The 12,679-nt window shown below is 38.5% G+C and overlaps 1 protein-coding gene across 1 annotated transcript; it reads right to left on the bottom strand.

Moving 5' to 3' along the window:
- Positions 1-7,058: 7,058 nt before the first annotated feature.
- On the bottom strand, positions 7,059-11,674 carry LOC103466197 (dihydrofolate reductase). Its single transcript, XM_008411624.3, has 6 exons — positions 11,486-11,674; positions 10,640-10,689; positions 10,451-10,556; positions 10,201-10,327; positions 8,864-8,979; positions 7,059-7,860 (listed from the first exon to the last, which is right to left on the bottom strand). Exons 1-6 carry the CDS (start codon positions 11,590-11,592, stop codon positions 7,770-7,772), a joined length of 597 nt encoding a protein of 198 aa, XP_008409846.1. The 5' UTR covers positions 11,593-11,674; the 3' UTR covers positions 7,059-7,769.
- Positions 11,675-12,679: the final 1,005 nt, after the last annotated feature.

Below are 12,679 nucleotides of genomic sequence, written 5' to 3'. Positions count from 1 at the left end.
CTTAAGTCTTCATGTGCATACCGAGTGCATTTAAACGTCATTACATCGAACTTCTCTTTTTATATGTGCTCAGTTTAATACTTGATAACCTTTAGCAAAACGCTCCAAACGCTGTAGCCATTGGCTCTGCAAGCTGATTTTCAGCTTACATCTGCATCAGATTTCAAACCTTTTGAACTTAGTCATCACATCAATAACTGACATTAATATGTTGAAAGCTGGAGTATTGTTTTTGCCTCAGCCACCAGAACAGGGTGATACTTTACTGTAAGCTGCTACTGTAATTGCAGGAAATTACACTTATCTTTTGACGTAGGCATGTGGCTTTCCCAATTAAGCCTAACAGCACCGTGCTGTTATTACAGTGTACATCTTTATTGGAAGAAATGAAGGGGAAAATGTGATGACAAAAAGACAAACGCAGCGCCTTATTGATGTCTAACAGCTGTTTTTTTTTTTTCTCCAGTTGAGAAAAAAAATTTCACAGCTCATTAAAACATCTCACCGTTACAATAACTCCTCATAAAAACTCTGCTTGACATAACAGCGTAATGACAGACGTGCTGAGATGCTGTCAAATGTATTATTGAGCACAACTGAGGCTTTTCAGCCCATTTTATTTACAGCCGGAGTCTCGTTTTTAGGAGGAGGCTCTCTGCAACTCTTCCCCTGAGGGAGAAAATATAGCTCCGAGTTTTATTGTTGCTCTGCAGATGGAAGGTCTTTATTATAAGCTACTAAAGTGCCACTTGGTTATCGCTTTAATGAACTCAAAACATCAACATATGATAAGAATTGGGTCAGTAGTGGTTTATTTGAATGTGCTTCCAAGCTTTAATTTAGTGCTTATTTGAACATTAACGGAATTTTAGACCTTTCATGGAAAACTGACCCTTATGTTGACCCTGTTCCTGAAAGGGTTCGCTGTCCCTAAATCTAAGATGCTTCTGAAAAGCTTTTGAGTGAGGGCTGAATGTAAGAAATGGGGGGGAAAAAACAAAAACAAAAAAAAGATGTCACACTGTGCATTGTCTACATCAAGAGGGCACGTTTAATGGATCTGCTGTGATGTTTGCGCCCTTGCAAAGCCCTTGAAACACAAAGTGGCTTTTTAATGAGCGCGAGCTTCTCCTCTAATGAAGCCGCAACTTTACACCTCGAGGTTCCCTCGCTCTCACAGCAGGGGGGTCATGACTGAGACAGAGGATGTGTGCCTCCAGAGTTGTGCGGTTGGACGTTAACAACTTCCTCTTCCCATCTGCTGCCTTCGGCATCACTCACTGCGGCCGTGTAGTCAGGACGATAGCCAGCGGGCAGGTGATGCAACACTGAGCGCATCTGGTAATGACACCAAGCCGAGCAGATGGATGTCTGACCAGAGTTCGTTTTTCCAACCATTCACAACACGGGAAGCCTGAGGGGCAACAGCATTACCACCAGTACACCGCAGCTGATGTCCTGAAGGTCTCTAATTTTCACCGGCAGTAACTTTACCTCGCTACGCTGATTGGCAATGGTTTATGCCTGCCTTCAATGCAGCGTAATAAAAACAAGGAGTTAATCAGGATGAGTCAAGGTGAGATAAGGCCTGAGGTATTTCTCACTTGGTGTCCTTTCCTCCTCTGTTGACAGTCAGCTCATTTCATACTAAGCTATTGAATTACTCAGACAAGCCTGAGAGGTTGGTATGAGTGACTCTTTTTTTCATGTCTTCATGTCCTGATTTGTCCATTTACTTTGTCGGGGAGGGGGGATTTCTTATTTAAAGCGTCCTTTTCAAACTGCTTACATGGGAAGGAAACAAAAAAGCCGACATTCAAACTACACGCACATTTTCACTCACAAAAGCAAGATTAACGTTTTGTTGAAAGTGATTTGCATGTCAGTTTTCTCTCTTCCTTCATGCTCCATCAAAGTTTTTCCATCTGTGTCTTAGCTCTCTCTGTAGACCAAATGTCATGCATCAGGAAGAAAATTAAAGACCCAGTTTTTGATGTTCAGCGACCAAACTAAAATAGAATTTTGCATTAAACGCCATGTGAGATTCTCCAAAAACATTGTTTTATTATTCTGTTGCTATGAGACTGACATGATCTGCTCATGGTGAATTTGATCATTTCGACAAACATTTAAGCTCTTGTTTTTGACATGCGTTGTATTTTTCTGGGTCAGGGGGTCACATACTTTTTCCAATAAATTGGGCTTATTATAGAGTTCTTGAGGTAAATAAAGAGAGCATATGAGCTGTTGCAAATTGTAGATTTTTAAAGCAGAATCAAATCTTGTAAAAGCCCAAATAGCACAAAAAATACAAATATAAAGGTTAGTGCTGCCCAGAGATAGATTGAGGCCCCTAACCTCACTTAACAGAACATCCCTCGCTGCTGGTGGTACCGCATGGAGTGAACTTCCTGTTGCGTTTCTGGGGTGAATCTGTCTCTGTACCAGGAGCCAAGGCCTAATCACCAGCTTTCCTTCAAATCTGGGCGAGGTACTTTGTTTTGTGTGGCTGTAAAGATAAAGATGCATAAATTGCTTTTAGTCAGACTTATTTTTTACCGATTACAAACAGAGCAGAGCCTTGGACAGAGCTGACGTCCATCTTTTTTTCCAAAATTTAAACATAAGTGATCTACCAAAAAGTCAAGAGGGAACCAAACATAATCAGGTTTTTCATAAAAACATGGATAAATTCAATAAATTGTGCTAGTGTATTTACTTATTTTTGCCTGTTTTACCTTTTTAACAGCTTTACCTCTGCACCACAATGCAGATGAACCAAATTCATTCATTGACAGACTCAGAGACGCCAAGCCATTTTGTCCACGAGTGCCGAGCAAAGCAAAGTGACTGCATCTGCAAGTCTTAATAGTCATTTTTGAATGTGCTTGTATTTAGTGCGCTCTATGTTGAAAATATAGTGCAGATATGAAGCAGATAGGATGGGAAAAACATGCAGAAATGGAGCAAACTGCATGGAAATGTGTTGGGGAAAAACAAGGATGATGGCGCCGAACTTGAAGTGTCAGATGTGTTTTCGACGCGCATAACGTGTTTGTTGAGAACGCACTTTTAGGAGCATTGGATTGAGTAGTATTCCACACGATGAGCTCAGCAGACATGCAGTTTCAGCTGACTGCTAGCTACTTGCTGCTGCCGCTAGTCTGGAGGAACTCAGTGTGAGAGGGGAGCGCCCCCTGCCGTCCTCTGAACGCCCCCCGGGGGGCGGTACCGCCCACGTTGTGAACCGCTAATTTAAAGGAACTCAGGGGTTCTTATTATAAGCAATATAAGAACATTGCAGCTGTTGTTACCTGGTTATAATTTATGTGAAACCCAGGTTTCGCATAAGTGAACTTATGGAACCCAGAAACATAGAACCAAACATTATGTAAGAAAGATGTGCTTATTATGCTTCCTTATTTCTCTTAATACAATCATATTTAATAAATTACATTTCTGCATTAAGAATGTCTTTTATTGGTCTGATGTAATATTCTAATTTTAAATGTCATGTTTTCATCAGCTGTAGGCAAAAAATCTTTGTCGACAGAAATAAAAACTTAAAAACATCAGTTTGTGTGCATTTAAGCTATATAATCAGGTCTACTTGTGCGCTGAATTGCGGAAATACATACATTTTTCATTAATAGTCTAATTTATCGAATGATATTGATATTGTGCTTTATGATTGTAAATCTGCACAATACTGAATCATGTCAAATATATTTAAAGCTATTAAATCTGGACTAAATTACCCCAAATCAAACAAGATTGGTTGTATTGAAAGAGCTTTGTTTCCTCCTAACTTAAGATGTTATGGCAAATCTATCATTCTCTCTTGTACAATAATGATGAAATATTTTACCATATTTCTTTTACTGTTTCTCCTGATTTGGCTCCACAGAAGCGGCATCAACAGGAACAAAATCCATGATGAGTTTACGAGCAGAGCTGATGACAGAAAAAGTGACGAGCCATCCCATTCTGACGAGGGCAAACTGCAATTTGGGAACCTTTCAACTTGTCCTAATCAGGTTTCCAAAACCGGAAAGACTTATATCAGTGACAGCTGTGGGAATAATTTCCTTAAGAAAACACATTGATAGTCCATCAACGCATCCACACTGGAGAGAGGCCATACAGCTGTGGCCAGTGTGGGAAGCGTTTTACTCAGATGGGACAGCAGGTAATCCATGAGTATAGCTGCACAAGAAAGAGGCTATATCATGTCTGAATATGATGGGCTTCTGTTTTTAAGAAGCATACAATGAACAGCTTGGAATGCATTTAAACAGTTCCAATAAAATTCATTACAAAAGCAAATTCTAGTTGCTAGTTTTTTGTACAACAGACATTAATGTAAATCTTCTCACATGCAACAAATCAAGAGCAAGTCCAGTTCTTAGAAAGTCCATTATCCATCAATGCATGGATAATGACATTTGATTCATGTTTTGTCTTTATCTGGAATTTATCATCACACCACTTGCTATTAATGTTCTACTTGGGGATTATCAGTCGACATCACACTGTGTCAGCAGCCACTACACTGCGCATGTCTCCTGCAGAAAGCAAGCAAGAACACATTATTCCAACTATCTACAATTAGGCTAGTAACGTTATTTATAACTCACTAGCAAAGTTATTTACAATTCACAGCCAGTGCAGATCATCTCTCTTCCACAAATCCTGCATGCAACTTTGCATGCAAATCCTGCATGTTTTACAGCCAAGTAAAACACTGGTGTTTTACAGCCAGTGTTTTACTTGGCTGTAAAACGCTAAAAATGTGTGTTAAATGATAAAAGAAACGGATACAAACAGATTTCAAAGATTTTACTTTTAGTACAGCATCTCTGGATCTCTTCACCACGAATACGTTTTTCTAATTTGGAGGGAACTCAGTGCCTCTTATTGAGAGCTGATAATCTGTGAACAAAATTGCTTTAATATTCCAAATAAGCGATTTTCTTGTCACTCACGAGCATGTAATGCTTTTGGGTCATTGATGGGTCACTTATGACAAATTGGTAGCACAACTTATTTCATTACACTAATAAACTGTTGTAGTATGCTTACAACATACTGCCTAGTGTTGAAAGTGCAAGATAAACGCGGGTAGCCATGACAACGGGTCAAGTGGTGCGTACGTCTGCCGTGTTTACAAATAGTCTCTCTACACTGACGCAGGCTCCATGCAGCAGGAGACAGTGGCGGAGCTAGACTTTTAAAGTTGGGGGGGCCAAGGGGGGGCCAGGACTACCTCTGGGGGGGCAAAATTTTAAATGTGTGTGTGCACATATAAATAATTTTAAAAAATAACCAAACTGAATATTTGGTTAGTTTTTAGGCCCCTCTGTCATTTTACATGTTATAATTAACACCTTAGACTGGCGCACATGGAGACATGACAGACTTTATGCAGAGTTCATCGCAGAGGAAACTAAAATCAATCAAATAAAAGATCCTTTCTGAATATCATCTCATGGACACTGAACTAGATGCATCTTTCTGACCGGGAGCTGACAGCGTGTTGAAGAGTTATGGACACCTTGGTTAGGAAGCTCTGTTGTGACAGGTAATTTGACAGCTAAAAATAGTCCGGGTCGGACCAGAATTATTTGCCTGATGGTGGTTCGGGCTTCTAATGACTTTACATTTAATGAGTTTGGAGCACACAGAGAAAACCTAAAGAGAATGTGATCTACTTATTGTAGTTTAAGTAGAGGAATAACAGCTGACTGTTGAGAGAGGAAAGAAATTAAAGTGCAGATCCGTTAGGCAGAAACAAGCGCAGAGCGCTGGGCAATAAATGCTCCACGGTTACGCTCCAATTAATCACACATGAGATGACAAACGCCAAATATACAATATATAGTTGCACTGCTTAATGGTGTTTTAAAAACAAAACCAGTAAAAACTTAACATAGTTAATATGCCAGATTCCCTCCTCACCCTCATCTTGATAAGAACAGAGAGCAGTCCGCTGGTTTCTGTCCAGACTGTGATGAAGCGCAGCTGACCACTTGGTGCGCAGACAGTTTCAACTTTACGCACAGAGAACATCGTGGAGCTCATTATTAATCAGACTAAGAACAATATCAGTCAGAGGATCATCTCTGATCTGGACGCTTTAACGGACCAGAGACTTTGGAGCTTCTAGCTCAGCTGATCCGCTTCTGCTGGTTTTTCTCCCGCTGAGGGATCAGGAAACGATCAGAGTTCTGCCGTCTTCTAATCACGTCATTTCGTGAAATGTTACCTGATTTCAAAAACGTTCTAGCAGAGAAATAATAAATGTTTCGTTTGATGACTACAAATTGGAAATAAAATAATTTTTTTCTTTGACGGACAACGAAAAAAACTGTAACGCAACCTCTGATCCAAACTAGAACATTGTCGGCCCCTCTTCGGTTTTTTCTCTTTTTTGCGGAGGATCAATAAATAACTTATTGGTGCTTTACCATCACCACCAGGTATGAAGGGCTTTAGCCTTTGAGTTGCACCACAGCGCAGCAACTGAAACACCCAGGAGAAGAATATCAGCTTGTTATTATGAGTATAAAGGAGGCTGGTATCGCGCCTGATAAAAATCTATTTATTTATGTCACATGGACTTATATAAAGTTTTATACATTTTCTTTTGATATATTTATTATTGTTTTTCTTCTTTAGATATTAGGTTGGCTTAGAATGATTCCAAATAATGTACAGGAATAACCTGGTGCTGTTACATGTCAATCATCTGGGGGGGCCACTAGGGGGGCCAATCAGATGACAGGGGGGGCACTGGTCCCCCTGGCCCCCCCTCTGGCTCCGCCACTGGCAGGAGAGTGTTCATAGTGGAGAGCTCCATTGGTTTGTTGTCTATTTTGTGGTACAAAGGATGATTTTTGTTTCTGCCAAAGCAACTAAAAGTCCATAGTTTTCACCAACTCGACTCACCTCCAGATAGACCTTGGACGTAAACCAGTCGTCTATCCCAAGCAAATGTGCACTTTCTGTCCTCTCCGATGGCACCATCTAGTGGCTAAAAAGACCAACTACTACGCGAATGTAAAGGAACATTTTATTCACACGGAAAGAAACATCGACATGTTGTAAATTGATTTTTAATTAAAAGCATAACAACTGCTTGTGTCTGAAGAAACGATCTCAAAGAGGGATACACTGAATGAAATAATATAATAATAATAATAATAATAATAATAATAATAAAAAGCACTAAAACATGTTCTATTCAAAATAAATTACAAATTGCAACAAGTTGAATTATGTGTCTAACTCCCCAAAGTGTCAATCAGTTAAGGGGAAAGACCTGCAGAGTGACACACATTTCCATCGTTGGTGCGGAGGATTTTATGGGAAGACAATACAAGGACCTAAAGAGTTAAAAGTTGACAGCTCTGGCCAAGAGGATGAACTTTTTAATACCAGTCTGTCCAAAGAAGAACACAAATCTATGGAAAAATGGTTTTATTCAATTGAAAAATACTGATTGATTCCATAGGCAAATTAAGTGTTGTAACTCATTTCATTAATTAATTGTATGTACTTTATGCAGTATTAAAACACAGTATTAAATTACACAAGTTTACTGTGCAGTGTGTGGTGAAAGTTATCTTCTTTTCAATTCAATGTATATTATTTGCTGTCCTAAAACTCCACAGTTTTGTCAGGACATGATTCACCAAGGAGAGTAAAGATAAGTTTGTTAAAAACATATTCTGCTTCTATTTTTGTAATTATTTCAATTGTTTTTCCATCTACATGGTATCATCCGTCTTCTTCTTGAAAACTTGGCATTTGAACCTAATCCCATTCTCCTCTTGAACTTCACTTGGTACATCTGGAAATCTTAGTTGGAAACAAAAGAAAAACAAGTGAGTCAGGGACAAAAACTAACACACACACGCATACACATAAACACACACACATACATATATGTGTGTGTGTGTATATATACATAATGCTTACATGTTATAAAAACTCAAAGACATGTATAAAAACATTTCAATCTGAAGCAGATTACGATCCTTGTACAAGGTTGTGAAAACGTTCCAGAGTAAATACAAAAAGAGGATTTGAAATTATCATTGTTTTAGGAGAGTTGTCCAAATTATCCATCACCCATCCAACTGCCAAAGTCCATTTCTGAATGGGTAAAAAACACAAAATTAATGTTTCTGAAGTGGTTTAGAAACAGATCCTGTTTGGGTTGCGGAGGGTCGATATTAAAAAGACCTTCCATGCTTTAAACTCTGAAATAGGACTATTCTTTAAAGGAGAGTAACCCAGCATGATACCAAAGCAATGTAAAAGACTTAAGAGTCAATTATAAAAAGCATTTAATGGCAGTTGTTGCTGCCAATCAGATATTGCACAATACAAGTTATTAGATTTAGAGGGCACCTTTTCAAATTTGACCAGGTTGGTTTAGATGTGTTGTGATGAACATTTGATTGATAATCTGAAACATTTCAGTGTGTCACAAAATCAAAAACAAAACACAACTGTTAGGGAGCTAATGAATTTTCACAGAATGAAGTTTATGATTTGAATTTAGTGATAATTTACTATTTCTTAAAACAAGAACAAAATCTAACTTTGATGGACACATTGTTACTAATTTGCAATTCAGTTTTATTCTATTCACAGTGGCAAAGCTCTGGTTTGGCTCAGCAAATCCTTTTAAGCTTCACTGACAATATTGCTGACTCTTGCTTTCCATTTCTCTGCCACGGGACAAATGGCTCTATCACTAAACAGCTTAAAAGCAGCCAGGTTTCAAATGTATCGCTCCAGTTTTCAGAAAAGAAAAACAGATGCTCTTCAGTTTCAGAATGAGACAAAAACTTACGTTTCCTGTAATTTAAATAATTCTCTGTCAAAATCAGGAAAGAACACATCACAGTCAAAGTCGGCCATGACATCGGTCAGGTAAAGAAGGTCACACCACGGGTGCTTCAATGCATCCTGGTAGGGCAGAAAATACAGTTACACTTCAAATATTAATCCGTAATACATCACTGAGGATTCATATTTGATGCATCACTTAGCTCTTAAATGGTTCAAATTACTTAAACTAATATTTAATATAAGTCCACACCTTGTTGATTTAAAAACCATTGCAAAACCCACACACTTTAGGGATGGATAGATGGAAAACAAAAATGATGGTCTGTTTAAGTACCTTGCTGCTCTGAGAGTAAGCTTCAATTTGACCCTAAACAACAGAATAATGCACTTGTTGTTCTGCTAATGTTCTGCTAAGTCCATTATCTAAATCACAGTTTCTGTCTTTATTCTGGTTGATTAGAAAAGGAGTTTTGGCAAAGTCGGGATTTATACGCAACCGGATAAATAATTCAACCATTTACAACAAGAGGGGATTTCTATCAGTAAGAGGCCAAAAAAGGGAGAAAAGAAAGTCGGATAAGCACATCGTTGAAAATAATTCAGCTTAACGCGTGTCTAATTTTCACTACTTGCTAAAACATCAGCAATGCAACTCAAATATATTCTAAAACCAACAGGAAAAGCCTCATGCAAGGTAATTATTGTAATTAAACCCTTTTCAATCAATTCCTGTTTTTGCTTAGAACTATGCTAGGACATTGCAAATGCTAAAAACTTCAGCGCTACAAGGTGTAGGTGCTTTATTCTGCCACTAGATGGTACCACATATTCTAAGTATTTTATTTGCACTGTATTTAGCATATTGTCGATCATAATTCTGTTCATTGGAGAACTACTACAGTTCACTATACTAACATCAAAATGATGAAACTTTGAGGCCATTCAGAAGACAATTTGTGTTGTTTATCCATCCATCCATCCATCCATCCATCCATCCATCCATCCATCCATCCATCCATCCATCCATCCATCCATCCATCCATCCATCCATCCATCCATCCATCCATCCATCCATCCATCCATCCATCCATCCATCCTCTTTACACCCTTGTCCCGTAGTCGGGTCGGGAGGGTTGCTGGTGCCTATATTATTTTATTTTAATCTTAAATTTTCCAACTTTGTTTGAAATATAAGTATTAAACTTTACTGAAACTATACTTAGTTGCAGTTGTTGTGTTGATTCTGAGCCCGTTTGTATAAAAAAAATATAACAAATACATTATATTAAAGTATCTTTAAAATGTTCTATTGTTAAAACATGGACCAGGTTGATTCACCTCATAGACCTGCGTCCCACCAAGAATCCAGACGGTCTCTATTATGCCAGACAGGGGGGGCTGAGCAGCCAGGCGGACAGCGCTCTCAAAGTCTTGACACAAGAAGTGGGCATGATCTGGGACAGAGCTGTGAGAAAAATGAATTCACAGAAATTAGAAAAAGGGAAAAAATGAGTAACTTGTTTATGAAAATCAGGAGTTTTTGCTAAAGCTCATATATAACTGTAGGATTTTGTGGAGCAATACCCACCTCGATGTTTTACTGAGCACTGCATGCAGTGTATTGGCCAGTGGAAATATATTTTCGGGATGGGAATTCCAGCAGAGTCGCCCCCAAATCAGCAAATTCATGTTACCTGCAGAATAACAGAATATGACTTAAAAATGAGTTCAAGCTGGAGCCTTAAAACAATTTTCTTGAAGTAACGTTGAGCACTACCTGGTCGCGACACTCTTGTGATGGTGTTCATAAAGTACTGGTGTTCAGACCTGTGGATATCATAGTTTCCACATTTAGTCCAGAAACATTTAGTTTTTGCTCACTGATTCCACGTACTTTTTGGCACATGCAGAAAATATGGTGGAAAAGAAAACATTAACGGCTCCACTTCCATCACGCACAGGACACCAGTTTAACAGCTGTGCAGAGTTGTTCATAACATACTCTATGTGAAGTATTTAGCCTAACAAATTAAAGTACAACGTTATCATCAGCGTACACACTGATAATTCATAGAGAGCTTTGAAGCCAATCTACTACAGCTGCTATCTGTGAGTGACTGTACAGTTCTTTTTTAATTATCCATAATTTTCTACCATTTCTTTAATTTTACTGCTGTTCTAAAGTTCATTGACCGGTCTATAACTTATTATTTAACAGCCACATGGCTGTGTGGATGTGATTAATACCAAAGCAGTGCTTAACTAAAGCCACACTCGTGATTGTTCAGTACAAGAATCAGAGCAGACTGCATCATTAATTTTGGAATACTGTTAAAAAATATAAAGGATAATTCTGGTCAAATTAATTAAACCTCAACAAATTAACAAAGGGATTTTTAAGTAACTGATACTTAAAAATCCCTTTTTTAGTATCCTACTTTATCAAAGTAGGAGCTTTGATAAAACTCCTACTTATTAAAACAACACACGCCTTTTTACGTAGAAAAACAGTAAGAGCATCGTTTTTGTCATTTTTATTCTATAGCATTAAAAAGTGAAAAATCGAGCAGCCTTGTGTACATAGCACAATATCTATGCAGCTGTGTTATGCTGCTATTCTTACGGTAAACTCCAGGGCATCGTCCCGTCTTTCCCCATTCCCATGTTGTTGCAAATCGCCGCGATGAGGCGAACAGGTTTCTTCTGCACTTTTTCCAGATCCTTCTCCATCTCCAGCAACAGGCGGTGTAGAAAATCTCAACCAGGAAGCAGCGCAGGTTGGCGGTCTGCAACATGAAGCTGTGAGCGAACATTTTATTGAATTTGCACTGAACTGTCCCCGCCCACCGACCGGCTGCTGCCATTGGACACCGTGCAGCTTTTCCTCGTTTTTTTTTTTTTTTTGTCACAAAACCGTGACCGAGTGAGTCGCTGGCAAAGATTACATACGAATTATCAAATGTGATGTATCTTTATGCAGTGCTTACAAAGATTAGAGTTGTGATATGTATTTGAAGCGCGAGCCGTAATCAAACAATTTTGCAATATTTGCCTATTCACGCAATTTGGACAACGAGCATAGCAGCAGTTTGGTTTAGACCTGGTTGATAAAAAATCACTGAAAATGAAAATGGCTTGCATGTGGTTTTCCTTATGTGATGGTTTCTGTTTTGACTGAAGCCGAGAGAGAGAGAAAAAAAAACACTTGCACATAAAGCGGCCTGTTCCTTTAACTCATATCTCTCATATTTGAACAAGAAAAAAAATGAATCGGTTCAACAGACATTTTCTATCATTTAGCTTACAGTTATTACCATGATCGACATAAATGTGGCATTTCGCAGCTGCTTTGGTCAAATGATGAGTTTTTCTTGAAGTACCAACTGGTTTGGTGTAAAATGACAACAAAAAAATTTAAAGCATCGCATGTTTGTTGAGTGTGGTGAGCATAAGTGGTGCTGCAGGGTTATTTCTTATCTAAAGGTTTTGGGAAATTTGCTAAAGTGCACCGGTGGATCCTTTGACACCCAAAAAATTTGGAATGACAATGAAGTTCACTCTACCAGTAAACAGAAAATACATCCCTCAGTAAAAGTTCTGGCTTATGTAGAGAAAGGAATGTGAGGTCAAAGATCCTTTTGTGCATGTTCCCACTTCGTTAAATTGGCATAGGAGAAGTCTGAATGCTGAACACGGACATGCCCATAGTATTGCCAATAATTTTATTTATTTTGGAAATTGAATAAATGTACTGTAATGCAAAGTTGAATTTTTATAGTTTTCAGTGTGCAATAATCCTACTGCAGAAAAAAAAAAG

The sequence above is a fragment of the Poecilia reticulata genome, chromosome 6 (assembly GCF_904066995.2).
Source record: "Poecilia reticulata chromosome 6, P_reticulata-male-v2, whole genome shotgun sequence".
Taxonomy (NCBI): Eukaryota; Metazoa; Chordata; class Actinopteri; order Cyprinodontiformes; family Poeciliidae; genus Poecilia; species Poecilia reticulata.
This window is presented reverse-complemented; position numbering and strand designations above follow the sequence as displayed.

What these genes read in the sequence shown, in the direction of transcription:
- LOC103466197 (XM_008411624.3), bottom strand. Translation starts at nt 11,592, where the DNA reads ATGGAGAAGGATCTGGAAAAAGTGCAGAAGAAACCTGTTCGCCTCATC. An exon ending in ACGATGCCCTGGAGTTTACC is followed by an intron (nt 10,690 to 11,485) that starts GTAAGAATAGCA and finishes TGATATCCACAG; the next exon opens with GTCTGAACACCAGTACTTTA. An exon ending in GTGGGACGCAGGTCTATGAG is followed by an intron (nt 8,980 to 10,200) that starts GTGAATCAACCT and finishes CTGCCCTACCAG; the next exon opens with GATGCATTGAAGCACCCGTG.